General features: G+C 39.4%; 1 protein-coding gene across 2 annotated transcripts in view; it reads right to left on the reverse strand.

Annotated features, from left to right (window-relative positions):
• Positions 1–20427, reverse strand: part of SLC25A12 (solute carrier family 25 member 12) — a 98596-nt gene that overhangs the window by 67189 nt on the left and 10980 nt on the right. For both annotated transcript variants that reach the window (XM_070358422.1, XM_070358416.1), the window contains exon 3: positions 10583–10725. In XM_070358422.1, the coding sequence (XP_070214523.1) occupies positions 10583–10725 (143 nt within the window). The remainder of the gene's footprint in view (positions 1–10582; positions 10726–20427) is intronic.

Below are 20427 nucleotides of genomic sequence, written 5' to 3' on the forward strand. Positions count from 1 at the left end.
GGGATGAAGTGGAAGTCTGGGGTTGGTAGAGGCAAACTATTACATTTAGAATGGACAAATGACAAGGACCTCATGTATAGCACAGGAACTATATTCTGTGATAAACCATAAAGGAAAAGAAAACTGAAAAAAAGAATGCATACATGTATATAAGTGAGTCATTCTGCTGTATGGCAGAGATTGGCACAACATTGGAAACCAACCACATTTCAATTTTATAAAAAAAAGTTCTATATTAACCTAAATGGAAAAAGAATTTGAAAAAGAATAGATACATATATATGCATAAGTGAATCACTTTGCTATACACTTGAAACTGACACAACACTGTTGATCAATTATATACTTCAATGTAAAATACAAGTTAAAAAATAAAAGTTAAATTAATAAAACAAAAAAGCACAGGGAGAAAAAATATACACACATTCTATGAACTTTATTAAATATCTACATTTTTATCTACTAGTATATTCAGAAAGGCAAATCATATATTTATGCAATTTAGAGTCAGAAGGACCCTTAGAAAATTCAAAGAACTGATTTGTACAAATACATTCAGCAACTCAGTGAGCCACGGTGAAGACTCAACTCCTACCTTCAATCAATCCAGTGTACACCATCCTGTCCCCCAACCCCAAATTTAAAGTTATAGCTGAAAAATACAAAAGGTATCCGCTATCTCTAGCAAGTAGAATATTATTATAAGAAGGCATTTGGGGGATACTGAGCCAAACCTTAATACTCAGTTACCTTTGTTATACAGGGTGATTTATTTGAAGAAAGTCAATAAAGAAACACAAAAGCATCAGCAAACTCAAAATAAGTCACTTCGTACTATGCAGCCTTAAAAAGGAATGAAATTCTGATACATGCTACAACATGAATGAATCTTTAAAACACCATGCAAAGTGAAATAAGCCAAATGGAAGCGGAAAAATATTATTTCACTGATATGAAGTACTTAGAACAAATTCATAAAGACAGAAAATAGAATAGTGGTTACCTGGAACTGGGTACTGGGAGAGAATGGGGACTTGTTTAATGACTGTGGACTTTCAGTATGGGAAAATGAAAAAGTTCTGAAGCTGAATACTGGTGAAGAAATGAATGTGAATGTGCTTCAGTCCAGTTTAGTCACTCAGTCATGTCTGACTTTTGTGACTACATGGACTGCAGCATGCCAGGCTTCCCTGTCCATCCCCAACTCCCGGAGCTTACTCAAATTTATGTCCATTGAGACGTTGATGGATCGTCTCATCCTCTGTCGTGCCCTTTACCTCCCACCTTCAACCTTTCCCAGCATCAGGGTCTTCTCAAATGAGTCAGCTCTTCACATCAGGTGGCCAAAGTACTGGAGTTTCTGCTTCAACATCAGTCCCTCCAATGAATATTCAGGACTCATTTCCTTTAGGATGGACTGGTTGGATCTCCTTGCAATCCAAGGGACTCTACCAGTCTTCAACACCACAGTTCAAAAGCATCAATTCTTTGGCGCTCAGCTTTCTTTGTAGTCCAACTCTCACATCCATACATGACTACTGGAAAAACGATAGCTTTACTAGATGGACGTTTATTGACAAAGTAACGTTTCTGCTTTTTAATATGTTGTCTAGGTTGGTCATAGCTTTTCTTCCAAGGAGCAAGTTTCTTTTAATTTCATGGCTGCAATCACCATTTGCAGTGATTTTGGAACTGCAAAAAAAAATACAGTCTCTCACTGTTTCCATCGTTTCCTCATCTATTTGCCATGAAGTGATGGGAGCAGATGCCATGATCTTTGTTTTCTGAATGTTGAACTTTAAGCCAACTTTTTCACTCTCCTCTTTCACTTTCATCAAGAGGCTCTTTAGTTCTTCTTTACTTTCTGCCATAGGGTGGTGTCATCTGCATATTTCTCTCAGAAATCTTGATTCCTGCTTGTGCTTCATCCAGCCTGGCGTTTCTCATGATGTACTCTACATATAAGTTAAATAAGCAGGGTGACTATATACAGCCTTGACGTACTCCTTTCCCGATTTGGAACCAATCTGTTGTCCCATGTCCAGTTCTAACTGTTGCTTCCTGACCTGCATACAGATTTCTCAAGAGGCAGGTCAGGTGGTCTGGTATTTCCATCCCTTGAAGAATTTTCCAAGATGTTCATGATCCACATAGTCAAAGGCTTTGGCATAGTCAATAAGCAGAAGTAGATGTTTTTCTGGAACTCTCTTGCTTTTTCTATGATCCAACAGATGTTTGCAATTTGATCTCTGGTTCCTCTGCCTTTTGTAAACCCAGCTTGAACATCTGGAAGTTCATGGTTCATGTACTGTTGAAGCCTGGCTTGGAGAATTTTGAGCATTACTTTACTAGCGTGTGAGATGAGTGCCACTGTGCAGTAGTTTGAACATTCTTTGGCATTGCCTCTTTTTGGGACTGGAATGAAAACTGACCTTTTCCAGTACTGTGGCCACTGATGAGTCTTCCAAATTTGCTGGCATATTGAGGGCAGCACTTTCACAGCATCATCCTTTAGGAGTTGAAATAGCTCAACTGGAATTCCATCACCTCCACTAGCTTTGTTCATAGTGGTGCTTCCTAAGGCCCACCTGACTTCACATTCCAGGATGTCTGGCTCTAGATGAGTGATCACATCATCGTGATTATCTGGGTCGTGAAGATCTTTTTTGTACAGTTCTTGTGTGTATTCTTGCCACCTCTTCTTAATATCTTCTGCTTCTGTTAGGTCCATATCATTTCTGTCCTTTATTGAGCCCATCTTTGCATGAAATGTTCCCTTGGTATCTCTAATTTTCTTGAAGAGATCTCTAGACTTTCCCATTCAACTGTTTTCCTCTATTTCTTTGCATTGATCACTGAGGAAGGCCTCCTTATCTCTCCTTGCTATTCTTTGGAACTCTGCATTCACATGGGTATATCTTTCCTTTTTCGTTTTGCCTTTTTTCTTTTCTCAGCTATTTGTAAGGGCTCCTCAGACAACCATTTTGCCTTTTTGCATTTCTTTTTCTTGGGGATGGTCTTGATCACTGCCTCCTATACAATGTCATGAACCTACATCAGTAGTTCTTCAGGCACTCTATCAGATTTAATCCCTTGAATCTATTTTTCATTTCTACTGTATAATCATAAGGGATTTGATTTAGGTCATACCTGAATGGTCTAGTGGTTTTCCCTACTTTCTTCAATTTCAGTCTCAATTTGGCAATAAGGAGTTCATGATCTGAGCCACAGTCAGCTCCTGGTCTTGTTTTTGCTGACTGTATAGAGCTTCTCCATCTTTGGCTGCAAAGAATGTATTAGTCTGATTTCAGTATTAACCATCTGGTGATGTCCATGTGTAGAGTCTTCTCTTGTGTTGTTGGAAGAGGGTGTTTGCTATGACCAGTGCATTCTCTTGACAAAACTCTATTAGCCTTTGCCCTGCTTTGTTCTGTACTCCAAGGCCAAATCTGCCTGTTACTCCAGGTATCTCTTGACTTCCTACTTTTGCATTCCAGTCCCCTATAATGAAAAGGACATCTTTTTTGGGTGTTAGTTCTAGAAGGTCTTGTAGGTCTTCATAGAACTGGTCAACTTCAGCTTCTTCAGCGTTACTGGTTGGGGCATAGACTTGGATTACTGTGATACTGAATAGTTTGCCTTAGAAACGAACAGATATAATTGTGTTGTTTTTGAGATTGCATCCAAGTATTTCATTTTGGACTCTTTTGTTGACTATGAGAGCTACTCCATTTCTTCTAAGGGATTGTTGCCCACAGTAGTAGATATAATAGTCATCTGAGTTAAATTCACCCATTCCAGTCCATTTTAGTTCACTGATTCCTAAAATGTCGATGTTCACTCTTGCCATCTCCTGTTTGACACTTTCAATTTACCTTGATTCATGGACCTAACATTCCAGGTTCCTATGCAGTATTGCTCTTTACAGTATCAGACTTTACTTCCATCACCAGTCAAGTCCACAACAATGAGTTGTTTTTGCTTTGACTCCATCTCTTCATTCTTTCTGGAGTTATTTCTCCACTGATCTCCAGTAGCATACTGGGCACCTACCGACCTGGGGAGTTCATCTTTCATGCCCTATCTTTTTGCCTTTTCATACTGTTCATGGGGTTCTCAAGGCAAGAATACTGAAGTGTTTTGCCATTCCCTTTCCAGTGGACCATGTTTTGTCAGAACTCTCCACCATGACCTTGGGGGGCCCTACACCGCACAGCTCATGGTTTCATTGAATTAGACAAGGCTGTAGTCCATGTGACCAACCTAGACAGCATATTAAAAAGCAGAGACACTACTTTGCCAGCAAAGCTCCATCTAGTAAAAGCTATGGTTTTTCCAGTAGTCATGTACGGATATGAGAGTTGGACTATAAAGAAAGCTGAGCGCTGAAGAATTGATGCTTTTGAACTGTGGTGTTGGAGAAGACTCTTGAGAGTCCCTTGGACAGCAAGGAGATCCAACCAGTCAATCCTAAAGGAAATCAGTCTTAAATATTCATTGGAAGGACTGATGCTGAAGCTCCAATACTTTGGCCACCTGATGAGAAGAACCGACTCATTGGAAAAGACCTTCATTCTGGGAAAGATTGAAGGTGGGAGGAGAAGGAGATGACAGAGGATGAGATGATCCATCACCAACTCGATGGATGTGAGTTTGAGTAAGCTCCCTCAATGGACAGGGAGGCCTGGCGTGCTGCACTCCATGGGGTCGCAAAGTCAGACCCAACTGAGCGACTGAACTGTAACTGAATCTTAATGAAGATAATGGCAATCTCCTTCAAAAGGGCCCATGCACGCATGGTTGCACTCAGTGCCCCCAACCCTGCACCAGGCCACCGTCAACCCACGGAGACTCCTGGACACTCATGGCAAGTCTGGGTCAGTCTCTTGTGGGGTCACTGCTCCTTTCTCCTGGGTCCTGGTGTGCACAAGTTTTTGTTTGTGCCCTCCAAGAGTCTATTTCCCCAGTCCTGTGTAAGTTCTGGTGGCTCTATGGTGGGGTTAATGGTGACCTCAGGCCACTGCTGACCTGTCCCTCCACAGGAGACACTCAAACACTCAAACGCAGGTCTGGCTCACTCTCTGTGGAGTCTCCTGGTGTGCACAGGTTTTGTTTGAGCCCTCCGAGCGTCTCTGGCAGGTGTGGGGTTTGATTCTAAAAATGATTTTGCCCCTCCTACCAACTTGCTGGGGCTTCTCCTTTGCCCTTGGATGTGGGGTACATGTTTTTGGTGGGATCCCACATTCTCCTGTCAACAGTTGTTCACCAGCGAGTTTTAATTTTGGAGTTCTCACAGGTTGCACACTTCAAATGCATATACATGTATCCATTCTTTCTGTTTTGTAAGTTCGTTAGTATCATTTCTTTTTAGATTCCACATATAAATGATGTCATACAATATTTCTCCTCCTCTGTCTGACTTATTTGACTCAGCATGACAATCTCTAGGTTCAGCCATGGTGCTGCAATAGCATTCATTCTCTTTAATGGCTGAGTAATATTCTACTGCATGTATGTACCACATTTTCTTTATCCATTCCTCTGTTGATGGAAATTTTGGAAAATTCAGCAGTGGCCACAGGACTGGAAAAGGTCAGTTTTCATTCCAATCCCAAAGAAAGGCAATACCAAAGAATGCTCAAACTACCGCACAATTGCACTCATCTCACACGCTAGTAAAGTAATGCTCAAAATTCCCCAAGCCAGGCTTCAACAACATGTGAACTGTGAACTTCCAGTTGTTCAAGCTGGATTTAAAAAAGGCAGAGGAACCAGAGATCAAATTGTCAATATGTGTTGGATCATTGAAAAGCAAGACAGTTCCAGAAAAACATCTATTTCTGCTTTATTGACTATGCCAAAGCCTTTGACTGTGTGGATCACAATAAACTGTGGAAAATTGTTCAAGGGATGGGAATACCAGACCATTTGACCTGCCTCTTCAGAAATCTGTATGCAGGTCAGGAAGCAACAGTTAGAAATGGACATGGAACAACAGACTGGTTCCAAATAGGAAAAGGAGTACATCAAGGCTGTATATAGTCACCCTGCTTATTTAACTTATATGCAGAGTACATCATGAGAAACGCTGGGCTGTATGAAGCACAAGCTGGAATCAAGATTGCCAGGAGAAATATGCATAACCTCAGATATACAGATGACACCACCCTTATGGCAGAAACTGAAGAACTAAAGAGCCTCTTGATGAAAGTGCAAGAGGAAAGTGAAAAAAGTTGGCTTAAAGCTCAACATTAAGAAAACTAAGATCATGGCATCTGGTCCCATCACTTCAAGGCAAATAGATGGGGAAACAGTGACAAACTTTATTTTTGGGAGCTCCAAAATCACTGCAAATGGTGACTGCAGCCATGAAAGTAAAAGATGCTTACTCCTCGGAAAGAAAGTTATGACCAACCTAGACAGCATATTAAAAAGCAGAGACATTACTTTGCCTACAAAGGTCCATCTAGTCAAGGCTATGGTTTTTCCAGTAGTCATGTATGGATGTGAGAGTTGGACTACAAAGAAAGCTGAATGCTGAAGAATTGATGCTTTTGAACTGTGGTGTTGGAGAAGACTCTTGAGAGTCCCTAGGACTGCAAGGAGATCCAACCAGTCCATCCTAAAGGAGATCAGTCCTGGATGTTCACTGGAAGGACTGATGCTGAAGCTGAAACTCCAGTACTTTGGCCACCTCATGCGAAGTGTTGACTCATTGGAAAAGACCCTGATGCTGGGAGGGATTGGGGCAGGAGAAGGGGATGAGAGAGGATGAGATGGTTGGGTGGCATCACTGACTCAGTGGAGATGAGTTTGAGTAAACTCTGGAAGTTGGTGATGGACAGGGAGACCTGGCGTGCTGTGGTCCATGGGGTCAGGAAGTGTCGGACACGACAGAGAGACTGAATTGAACTGAATGGCTTTTCCTTTTAGACAACCTATCATGCTATTTATACAATGTTGTTTCTCCATGGCTCTCCAGGGACTTCCCTGGCAGTTCAGGGGTTAAGACTCCGAGCTTCCAATGTGAGGGGCCCGGGTTTGATCCCTGTTCAGAGAACTAAGATCTCATATGCCCTGTGGCACAGCCAAATGAAATACTTAGAAAACAAAAAGCAATAAAAAAAATACATGGCTGTCCATAGCAAGCACCTGTATCAAAACACTCTTGCTTACTTTACTATTTATTAGAGGAAAGGAGCCAGGAGAAGAGAAAGGGAGCAGTTAACATGCTAAGAAAACAAGGGAGGGCAGGCAAGGATAGAACACAAAAGGAACACAGCATTAACCACCCCTAAACCTGCTTTGATGCTTTTGAACTGTGGTGTTGGAGAAGATTCTTGAGAGTCCCGTGGACTGCAAGGAAATCCAACCAGTCCATTCTAAAGGAGATCAGTCCTGGGTGTTCTTTGGAAGGACTGATGCTAAAGCTGAAACTCCAATATTTTGGCCACCTCATGCGAAGAGTTGACTCATTGGAGGGATTGGGGTCGGAGGAGAAGGGGACAACAGAGGATGAGATGGCTGGATGGCATCACCGAATCAATGGACGTAAGTTTGAGTGAACTCTGAGAGTTGGTGATGGACAGGGAGGCCTGGCGTGCTGCGATTCATGAGGTCGCAGGTTCAGACATTACTGAGCGACTGAACTGAACTGAAACCTGCTTTTCTCATATACTTAAGTAAATCATTCAAACTTGTTTATACTAGTTCTATTCAGATTTGGTCTGGAGTAATTATAAACAGTATTATGTGATTCTTGTCAAGTTACATACCAATATAGGCCATGCTGTGCTTGTTCACGTCTGACTCTGCAACGCCATGGACTGTAGTCCACTGTCCACAGAATTTTCCAGGCAAGAATCTGGAGTGGGTTGCCATTTCCTACTCCAGGGGATCTTTCTAACCCAGGGATCTAATCCATGTCTCTTGCGTCTCCTGCATTGGCAGGCAGATTCTTTACCACTGTGCCGCCTAGGAAGCCTATATACCTACAGGACTGGTCCTCAAAAAACTATAACAGAATCAAGGAATACCTCTTGGAGTTGGAAAAAAGATAAACCAACTAAACTATCCTAACTTTCATCACTGCCCTGCTTAAAGGAGTAGGAAATGGAACAATAGAGAAAAGATAGCTTTTTAAAATGATTACAAGAAGATGAGCTAAAAAGTAAGAGAATGAATTGTGTGTTATTGGACAAGCCAATCAATCTCTCTGGAGTTCATTTTCCTTAAATGTGAAATGAGGAAGGGCTGGCTACTTGGAATAAGTTTAAACATCATCAATGCCTTTGATTTTCTTAAATTAAAAGTATTTAAAAAAAATTTAACAATGATATTTAACCCTTCTGAAACCATAGACCCTTTGAAAAACCTGTGATTTCTGCCCAGAAAAATGAAAATACAAAATCATTCATTTTTGCATTATATTTCAGTAAGTTCAGGAAACTATGAAGACCATCCATGGGTGGGAGGTTTCTAGAAAATTGTACCTTTCTCTGCTTTTAGAAATAATCTATATGTTTATAATTTTTATGACCTAACTTTATGAATCAAATTTCCTACCCAATCTGAATCTGACTTATTCTAGGGAGGGAGGGGAAAAAAGGAAGTGTAAGTAGTTTTTAAAATTTTAAATAGAACAAATACATCTTTTCAAAAAAGAAACAGCTTGCTTTTTTAAAGTAAACAGTATTCAACATTATTAGATTCTTTACTAGCCAAAACCCATTTTTGATCGATTCTACCCTGGCAACTTAAACACTCGATTCCACTGGACCACACTTTAACAACACAACTGCTTCTGACAGAACCACATGAAGCTTCAAATAAGATACACCAGTGGAATGGATCAGAACATATGGTCACAAAAGGAAGCATCTGAAAAGATATGGAGGAAGCTTCTGAAAAGAAACGTCTGGCAAGTCTCAGACCAAGTTAATGACAATAATTAAAATTTCTAAATTTGAAGAAGGAATTCTGAGTAAATACCATTAATTTTTATATGCCTCACTGTCTAATCACTATTGAAAGACCCAAGGACTGAATGGGCCACAGTTACCTGGCAGCCAATTTGACTTTTTCTGGAGACTGGGCACAAAATGTATACAAGTTCCTCAATATCTGTCAGTGATGAATTATAGAAAACCTTTCCAAGATATAAAATACTCATAGTAAATTTCATGCACTGTGCTAAATTCTGTGAGAAAATAGAAATGAATACAATAACCCTGGATTCAAAGACCTTAGAAACCAACACTTCCACTGTATTTCGACAGCCTTCTAAACATTTTAAAGAGTTAAAACTAATTTTGCCTAGTTTTTCACACAAGCCCCTCTACAGGCAAGAAAAAGAAACTGGGCCCTTGGAGTCCTGGGGCTCTAGCTCAGAACTCACAAAGCAAAGAATACAAATATTCCATTCCCTCCCTAATACAGTCCTACTAGATTTTAATATAAAAATGCCCTTCCCCCTTGATTTGAGTAAACTGACACTCAAGTAAGATGCACTTTGTAATTACTGTGACTGCACACATGCCTACAATGCCAGGCTAAAAATACCTCCAAGTCTGAGAGTCACAAGCCTATAGGATACTAGTCAAAGCTTAGCACACAAGGTCCCCAGCTGTGCCCCCATTACTCTGACAACCTGCCCACTGTGGAGGCAACACAGACATGCAGGTGCCCCTTGATGGGTTTTGTGGGGGGGAAGTAGAAAAGAATAGCTTTATTGCTTTGCTAGGGGACACAGTAGGCTAATGCCCTCAAAACTGCGTTTCCCTGCCCCTTGATGTTTCATGCCAATTGTTCCCTTTCCTGGAATGCTCCCTCTTTGTCCAGCAAACTCTTTCTGTCTTGCCAGATTCACTCAAGCATTACTTCTTCTAGGATGCTCTCCTGAACACCCAAAACAGAGTTAATTACGCTGTCTTAGGTGTCCCTTGTATACTTCATATGGTTCTATCATAGCACCTTATTCCCAAAGTATTACTTTTTCTCTTTGTTTACTCATCCTTTCTCACTAAGCCATGAGTTTCTTCTCAAGGTCATGAACGTCATTTTGTTTATATTTCTAATGTTCAACAGTACCTGGCAAATGATGGCTGTCTCATAAATACCTGACAGATAAATGAATAAGTATCACTCTAAATGCTTCCTTATTATTCCTTATAGCAGTTATAACCACCTAATGTTATAGTTTACTTTTAAATTTTGTTTATTGTTTTTCTGTGGTTTATTCACTGATGGAATTCTAGCACATAGAACGTGCCTAAAACATAGTAAGTACTCGATATTTACTGAATGAGTGAATAAAAGATAACTTAGCCATCTGAAAACCATTTTGCTCAGATTATTCAACATAAAATACAGCTTTGCATGTATTTTTTTTCCAAAAAAAAAGAAAGAAATGCAAGTATACTTGATAATGGCAGTAAATAACAATTTTTTTAAACTTCTAAGAAAAGATATGGTTTATTAATATTAAAATTCTAAATGGTCATGGGTAAGTTTATGGTTTTCCCATTTTTTCAGTATGATATTGAATAACATTAGCTTTTAAGAACAGCATACAAGTTCTTACCCATCCTTGGTTTGATCAGCTACTCCTGCCAAGAGCTGCACAATCTTCGGATTGCTATTTGGATCATTATACAGTCCAAGATAGCGCTGGACAAAGTCTTCTGGGGTCATGTAATGTTCTCCATCAACCTCAGTACTGGCATACTAAAAAGTAAATAATGCATACTTAAAATTAAAATTGTTCAGTATCTTTTTGTACCCAGCAAAAGTTTTCTGAAAAAGTAAATTAAATGCCAGTATCATAATCAAGGTAACAATAAATGCAGAAGTTTTCTCTGGATAGTCCAAAAACAGACACCCAGAGCCTGAGTTCAGAACATTAGCAAAGTATTGATACATGCTACAATATGGATGAACCTTGAAAACACTTTAACTTAAAGAAACCACACAAAAGACCACATACCACATGACCTCATTTATATAAACTGTCCATAAGAGGCAAATTCATAGCATCAGAAAAGTACAGGAGTAGTTGCCAGGAACTGGAAGGAGTGGGGAATGGAGTTAACCACTTTACATAGGGGGAGTTTCTTTGGGGGTGATAGAAATGCTCTGGAATTAGACAGTGGTGACAGTCACACAACTTTGTAAATAAACTGAAAAAAAAAAAAACAACACCGACTTGGACACTTTAAAATGGTGAATTTTATGGTGTGTGTGTGTGTGTGTGTGTATGTATATATACACATAAAGAAATATGAGAAATATAAAGAAAGGTGAAAGGGCAACCAAGGTGAGAAAGCCTCAAAGCCTCTGGAGGCTTCCTGATGGCAAGAGACGGGTGTGGAGACACAACAGCCAAACCTTAAAAGGGAAATGAACAACAGCATAACAAACAAGACCTTCCAACACAGGTATTCCTTCTAAGTACCAGGAGCTGGGAAAAAAACAAAAAAATTCTGCCTTTTATGTCAATCATTTTAGAGAATAAAACAATAATAATACCTGCTTATTAAATAAACACCTCAATGTATAGTAAGGGTTTTATGTACTATGGTAAAGAAGGCTCAGCACCAAAGAATTGATGCTTTTCAACTGTGGTGTTGGAGAAGACTCTTGAGACTCCCTTGGACTGCAAGGAGATCCAACCAGTCCATCCTAAAGGAGATCAGTCCTGAGTGTTCATTGGAAGGACTGATGTTGAAGCTGAAACTCCAATACTTTGGCCACTTGATGTGAAGAGCTGACTCACTGGAAAAGACCCTGATGCTGGGAAAGACTGAAGGCAGGAGAAGGGGACGACAGAGGATGAGATGGTTGGATGGCATCACCGAGTTGACAGACATGAGTTTGAGTAAGCTCTGGGAGTTGGCGATGGACAGGGAAGTCTGGCGTGCTGCAGTCCATGGGGTCGCCAAGAGTCAGACATGACTGAACTAAACTGACTGAACTGGTGACCAAACATGAACAACCACAGCGTTCCTCTATGGGTTGCAGTCGATTAACTTACCTACTTCACTCAACTATCAGAGTAATAACATCAGAACATTTCCCAGAACTGAGAAATACAAGGGGCCACTAAGTGCCAAGCACAGTCAATTAAAACAAAACAAAAACCCATAGCAGGGTTTGACTCATCATCATAAAATTATAGAACATCAGAATAAAGAGAAAATCTTAAACGTTTTCAGAGGGGAAAAATAGGTCATGTGTAAATAATTATGAATCATGGGCCTCAATGTTTCCCAACAGAAACTTTGAAAGCTTGAAGACAATGCAATAAGGCACTGAAAATTCAAAGAGAAATGATTTCTAACCAAGAATTCTAAACTGAGCCAAACTTTCAATCAACAGTAAGGGTAGGTTAAAAGTACTTTGGAATATCCATATTTTCAATATGCTTTTCCTCCCTTTTATGTACCCTTTCTCAGGAAGCTATGGGATAATTTGCCCCATCAAAAAGACAGCATGAACCAAGTAATAGTAAGATGGAGGATGATCCAACCCAGTGAAGTGGCCAAGGGAAACCCCTGGACAACATTTGTGCTGCAGGTCTCTGGAGTGCCAGTCCTGGCTGGCAGAGGGAGGGCTCCAAGAGAGCAAGCCGCTAGGGAAACTGCAATGTCAGATTATTCGAGGCATTTGGCTTTGTGGAAAATAACCCTGGGAGGAGCCTAAATCTTTACACAAATGTCATCTTCTCAATGAGACTTACCCTTTATCACCCTGTTTAGCATTGCCACCCAGACTTGTATTTATATTCCCAATTCCCCGATGGTGTTCTGCTTTCCCCCTTGGCACCTATCAACTACCACACTATGTATTTTACTTATTATGTTTGTTGTCTATCTCGCAAGGGGCATGTAAATATCACAAAAGAAGGAATTTTTGCCTAGTATGTTCACTGATGTATCCAAGCACCAAGAATAATAGCTGACACAACGGCAGGCACTCAGTAAATATTTGTTAAGGGATCAGTAAGAGGTACACAAATCACTAAATAAACAAAAAGTTAAGCAATTTTTAACTCTATAAAAAAGTAAATTATGAACAAGTGTTTTTGTCATATAAAAATAGAAAACATTACATGATTTGGCAGAAAATAAACAATTTAAAGTTATAATAATGTAGATACCAAATATTAATTTAATGACAATTATAAATATACATTATAAATATAATGACAATTATAATATGATAAGCATGGAGGGAGAAGAATGGGAGAGGAAGTAAAATACTTCAGCTGCTATAAGAGAAAGTCAATAGTGTCTAGAAGCAGCAGTACAAAGATATGAAGTATTTCTATACTTTATGAAAAGTAAAGATATGAAGTATTTCTATACTTTACTTTTCATAAAGTAGAAATACTTCTATTCATGAAAAATGAATAGCTAGAAAAGTTACAAGAGGTTGCTTCTAGGAAAGACAAGGATCAAAAGATCAAAGGACTGTTGGTTTGCTTTTGGTTAAGCATTTCAAATGTCCTCATTTGGGAATCTGACTAAACCAAGCCATTGCTGCTGCTGCTGCTAAGTTGCTTCAGTCGTGTCCGACTCTGTGCCATCCCATAGATGGCAGCCCACCAGGCTTCCCCGTCCCTGGGATTCTCCAGGCAAGAACAATGGAGTGGGTTGCCATTTCCTTCTCCAATGCATGAAAGTGAAAAGTGAAAGTGAAGTCACTCAGTCGTGTCCAACTCTTAGCAACTCCATGGACTGCAACCTACCAGGCTCCTCCGACCGTGAGATTTTCCAGGCAAGAGTACTGGAGTGGGGTGCCATCACCTTCTCCAACCAAGCCACTAGCTTACAGCAAAGGACTGTTGGTTTGCTTTTGGTTAAGCATTTCAAATGTCCTCATTTGTGAATCTGACTAAACCAAGCCATGAGCTCTTTCAATAAGGATAGAATTAAATTTTAAATTGTTTCCTTTGTTGTGTTCTGAAAAATATCATTGAGGTTATCACAGCAAATGCTCTATCAGCCAACATAAGAAGTAGCCCAAAGGTGGACACATTCTTACTAGCTGGTACTACCAAAAGCACCTAACTAGTATAACCCCAAAATAAAGTCATGTTCTCTCTACATGCTATAAAAGTCATACCTGAAAGGTTCCTGTGTTTACACCCTGGCTCTAAACTTATTCACTGTGAGTCCTTCAACAATGCCATTCTCCTCCCAGGCCTCTAGATATATATCACATATCTATAAAATGAAAACTACATAATCTTTGACACTTCAAAATAGGCATGCAAACAGGATAAACAAAAAATAAACTGTATGATATTGAGTGGATTGTACTAATTCTAATCAATTGCTTCTTCTCCTCAAAATTCTTCAATGTATAACATAATCTGACACATTTACCAAGATATGAAAACCACCAGGGTAAAAGACAGGCAGGAGTGGAGAAAGGCACAATGTTGGCAAGACTACTGGAGCTGGAAAGAGGGATCAATACAAGGAAGTCTAAAAATAGAATTTAAGCAACTGATAAGTGAGCAATTAACTAGAATGAGTGCCAAAGGTATGAGAAACATACAATGGGAACCAAAAATAAATGATTCATTTTGAGGATAGATGGCAGGGAGTTGGTGAGAGGAAAAAGAAAATAATGTTCAGAACAGGCCTTGAAAGCAAAATTCAGTTTTAACTGCAAATTGAGAGAAAGGGTATTTCAGGCTTTAAAAAAAAAAACCCAAAAAACAGAAATTTTAAAAATGAATTTCTTTCTTTTTGGGTGGAGGCGGTTGTTGTCTGGAGAAAGATAACAAAGAGAGGGTATATAAAGATAACAAAGAGAGGGTATATAAAGATATGTAGAAGTGATATAAAAAGGCAATTTGAGACCAGATAGTGGAAGACTTGGAATGCTAAAACAAAGAGCTGGAACTTTATCCTATGGGCCATGGGATACCATTGAAAATTTTAGGAAGTGAGAGACATGATCCGACATGTGCTTTCCCCAGCAGCAATGTGAAAGATGGACTGGAGAAAAGATAAGCTGACTGGGGGCAGGGAGACCAAGCAGTGGCTACTGCAAAGATCCAGAGGAAAGAGATCGAGGCCTGCACCAAACAGTGGGAGTGAAAATGAAAACACAATGGGGATTTTCACCCATTGCTAGAGGCTTTTTTTTTTATTTATGGTTTTAATACTGTCAATTCACACCATTCAAAATAAGAATATACAATGAAAAAAGTCTTCCTCTCACCTCTTCCCAATCATTCAATTCCTCACTCCAGAGGCAATTAATTTCTCACACATGCTTCCAGAGACTTTTTTTGTGCATAAACAAGTAAATTTTATATATAAGAGAGATATATAGAGAGATGCCAATATGCATGCATGCATGCTAAGTTGCTTCAGTTGGTCTGACTCTTCGCGATCTATGGACTATAGCCCATCAGGCTTCTCTGCCAGCAAGAATACTGGAATGGGTTGTCATGCCCTTCTCCAGGAGATCTTCCCAACCCATGGAATGAACCCATATTTTTTACATCTATCTCCACCAGCACCACCTGAGAAGCCCCATATATGCCAATGTTGCTGCTGCTGCTGCTAAGTCGCTCAGTCGTGTCCAACTCTGTGCGACCCCACAGATGGCAGCCCACCAGGCTCCCCCATCCCTGGTATTCTCCAGGCAAGAACACTGGAGCGGGTTGCCATTTCCTTCTCCAATGCATGAAAGTGAAAAGTGAAAGTGAAGTTGCTCAGACGTGTTCGACTCTTAGCAACCCCATGGACTGCAGCCCACCAGGCTCCTCCGTCCATGGGATTTTCCAGGCAAGAGGACTGGAGTGGGGTGCCACTGCCTTCTCTGATATATGCCAATATATACATACAAATATGTATGATTATTCTTATCCATGTCTTTTTAACACAAATAATAACATATTATTCACATTGTTCTTTACATTTTGCTTTTTCACATTCAGTCCTTTAAAAAGGTGATTCAGCTATACAGCAAATACCAACACAATACTGTAATTATCCTCCAATTAAAAAAATTTAAACAAAAAAGTAATTTAGCAATATATAAATACATACCCACAAATATATATATATATATATATATAAAAATATAACTATATATAAAAAGAACTATCAGTCAGTCAGCTCAGTTGCTCAGTCGTGTCTGACTCTGCAACCCCATGGACTGCAGCACACCAGGATTCCCTGTCCATCACCAACTCCAGGAGCTTACTCAAACTCATGTCCATTGAATCAGTGATGCCATCCATCTCATCCTCTGTCATTCCCTTTTCCTCCTGCCTGCAATCTTTCCCAGCATCAGGGTCTTTTCCAATGAGTCAGTTCTTCTCATCAGGTGGCCAAAGTATTGGGAGTTTCAGCTTTAGCATCAGTCCTTCCAATGAACATTCAGGACTGATTTCCTTTAGGATTTACTGGTTGGATCTCCTTGCAGTCCAAGGGACTCTCAAGAGTCTTATCCAACAACACAGTTCAAAAGCATCAATCCCCACGGATTATACACTCCATGGAATTCTCCAGGCCAGAATATTGGAGTGGGTAGCCTTTCCCTTCTCCAGGGGATCTTCCCAACCCAGAGACTGAACCCAGGTCTCCTGCATTGCAGGCGGATTCTTTACCAGCTGAGCCACAAGGGAAGCCCATAAAGAACCATAAAAATGCTCATATTCATTGATAAAGACTCCTTTATCAATGGAATGAAAAGGGCCAATTTCTATAAGAAATTTAAAATAATTAAGAACTAAATATAAAACAAGAAAATATAAGAGATGGGTTATGGTGATCTTTGTTCTCTCACTTCACAATTGAGTTGATTTCTTTAATTAGCAGATATTAATTTTCAAAAGGAACAATACAAAAACATTTCAGTTAGTATTAACAAAATAAAGCAACTAAGTGTCCATTTGATGTTTTTAAACTATGGTGTTGGAGAAGATTCTTGAGAGTCCCTCGGACTTCTAGGAGATCCAATCAATCCATCCTCAAGGAAATCAGTCCTGAATATTCATTGGAAGGACTGATGCTGAAGCTGAAACTCCAATACGTTGGCCACCTGATGTGAAGAGCTGACTCATTTGAAAAGACCCTGATGTGGGAAAGATTGGAGGAGGGAGGAGAAGGGGACGACAGAGGATGAGATGGTTGGATGGCATAATTGACTCAATGGACATGAGTTTGAGTAAACTCCAGGAGATGGTGATGGTCAGGGAGACCTGCGTGCTGCAGTCCATGGGGTCACAAAGAGTCGGATACAACTGACTGAACTGAACTGACTGAAGTGTCCATTTCTTTTTGTCACAAAGGTGTCTGATATCTAATACCTGAATCTTTTTGCCAACTATCACCACTATATACACAGATTACATACAGACAGAAATACCAACACTCTTAACTTTAAAACTATCAGGAAATGGAGCAGCCTTAGCACAAACCACCAAGGACACAGTAGCCAACAAGGAAAACAATTGCTTTCGTGGACATGTACTTGGAACAGGCTTTGCCAATATCTGGGGTTATAAATGATGCCAGAGAATCACTTACCCTGAGGTATTTTGCTAGTGTTTTTCCCAACTCTCCTAGTCTATTTTAACTGAAAGATAAAGTGCATAGCTCAGAGGGAAAAAACACAAGTCTTCTCAGCCACAAGGAGTCAGTACTTGACTTCTGCAGGAGACAGTTAACTAATTAACTCATTAAATTAGAGACAATTACTTGGCAATGTCACTGAGCCTGCTGCCTGAACAGACAAAACAGAAGAGGGAATTTAGAACTGAAACTAGAATCTACCCACAGTCAGCCAAAAGGCTAGAACATTTCCTTAACAAAGAAAAGCAGGTACCTCAAAAATGGGTGATATGTTTAAACTAAAAATATTTTTTAAAATAAGAATGACCTATCTATTTTAAATAACTTCATTACTTTTAATGCTGATTTTAATTGACTGGATAATAACGCTTGCTGCTGCTGCTTCAGTCATGTCCGACACTTAAACAAACAAAAAAAGGAAACATGGCCTAAAGTAAGGCAGCTAGAAACAAGAAAAGGTTAAGTGGGCTTACTAGACTTTTTCTGCTAACCAAAATGACTTGCATGTTTACACTAAAAATGAAAAAAAGCAATTTAAGACAAATTTTTGGATCTCCTAGGCTAACACTTATGCTAAAAAATTAATATATTAATTTAGTTGCACAATATTGTTTCTATTTTGTTCCTATCAAAGACTGAACTAAAATGACTTGAAATGAAATTAGCCAAATATTATATCCATACTCCAAATAACTTTAGAGTTAATCATCTGCCATTTCAAAGATGTTTCTTAAGCAGTCAGTCATAAATCCTTCTTGGGCAAGAAGTCAAGAACACATAAAAGACATAGATAAGAAGTAGCTGACAGTATCAGAAAAAAAACACGTGGTTTATTTTCTCAATTAAACTTTTTTAAAACCTAACTGAAGTGCTTTAATGTAAAAGTGCCCATAGCTTTGGCATTTCCAGAAATATTTTGAGTATAGTTCATATGTGTTTGAAAAAGCCTTGACATTCTGAAGCATGAGAAAGAAAATGGATCTTAATGAAAGATTAGAATCTTTATATATTTAATCAAAATCATTGCTGATTAAAGACAGTATGGTTTCATACACAGATTTATGTTATACTTTCCCTGAACTACCTCTATCTTCAAAAGAGACAATCACGTTTTCCAGAAATGTTCTATCAAGCCAACAGATCAACACATCAAGACCTCACGTGACTGTAGTTAACTGGATACTAATAACTCCTTTGCAATTTTACCAAATATAACCTTAAGTAACCTTTAGAATGTATGCAACCAACATCACAGGTTAATTATAAAGCAGACTTTACAAAGAGTTTACATACTACATTTCCACTAAGGGAAGAAAAAAAAAGGTTAACTTAAAATTCAAGAACACGAATGAGTAAATAGGCCCAAACAGTTTTAACAAGAACACGAATGAGTAAATAGGCCCAAATAGTTTTAATGATATAAATTAGCTGTTTAAATGGTGTAAGTTTAAAAACAGAGATTTTTTTATTTTTATATTTCTAAAAGATTTTCCAGAAATTATAAAGGAAAGTTCTGATAGGCTGTGACTAGAAAGTTGGTTACTTTTTAAAAATTATACAGTGTGTCAAGATCAAGGATTTTCTTTTTCAGTATGCCCACCAAAACCAAGGTAATATATCTAGAAGCACTTCTTATTAAGCCGAAAATCTGCTTTAATCTTTCAGGTTATTTTGCATTCATTTTAAAACATTTATCAAGTACCAACTTTGTGCTGGGCACCAGGCCTAGCACTAGGGATGCAGAATCAAGAAAACATAGTTCCTGCCCTCAAATCACTCAGAGACCATGGCATGATGGACACTGAAACTAAGGTCAGAAAAGAGGTTCTAATCTCCTGTGTTGTTAAATAGTAGAGATTTCTGGAGCAAACACACACTTCTCAGAGTCTCTTTAATGAGAAATTACAGAAAGGTAGAAGGCCCAGGGACGGGGGAGCCTGGTGGGCTGCTGTCTCTGGGGTCGCACAGAGTCGGACACGACTGAAGTGACTTAGCAGCAGAAGGCAGTGGCATCCCACTCCAGCACTCTTGTGCCTGAAAATCCCATGGATGAAGGAGCCTGGTGGGCTGCAGTCCATGAGGTCGTTAGGAGTCGTACACGACTGAGCGACTTCACTTTCATTTTTCACTTTCATGCATTGGAGTCGTACACGACTGAGCGACTTCACTTTCATTTTTCACTTTCATGCATTGGAGAAGGAAATGGCAACCCACTCCAGTGTTCTTGCCTGGAAAATCCCAGGGACGGGGGAGCCTGGTGGGCTGCTGTCTATGGGGTCACACAGAGTTGGACTCAACTGAAGCGACTTAGCAGCAGCAGCAGCAGCAGATCTTTTTTAAGGGAAAAAAGTGAGATCTTGAACATCAAAGTATTTGAAAATTATAAAGCTAATGCAGATTGACATAGTTAATCTAAAATGCTTAGAAACACAGAAAAGCAGCAGATCCCAGTTTTCCTCCTTGCATTCTAAATTTTTCTGCTTCTGCTCAAACATGAAGGAGTTACTAACTCTTCACCCTTATTCTAACCAAGGTTTCCTTAGGGTTGGCTTCTACTATTCTTGGGTTTATCAGAAAATCAGTCCTGACTGGTCTAGGCAGCTTCATCTCTGCTTATCCAACATGTGGCTGTAACATGAGTCAAAACAAACTGTTCCTCCCTGACTTTGTTCCAATTGAGATAAACTGACAATTTCAGATTGCAACATCCTTGCGATTTCTAACTCTCAAAGGACAATGTCATAAAATTTGGTAACTACAAATACCACACAGAGCATTTCCTCCACAGAAAAAAGAATTACATGAGCAAAGGAAGAGAAAGACTTCT

This window comes from Bos mutus, chromosome 2 (assembly GCF_027580195.1).
Source record: "Bos mutus isolate GX-2022 chromosome 2, NWIPB_WYAK_1.1, whole genome shotgun sequence".
NCBI classification, from domain to species: domain Eukaryota; kingdom Metazoa; phylum Chordata; class Mammalia; order Artiodactyla; family Bovidae; genus Bos; species Bos mutus.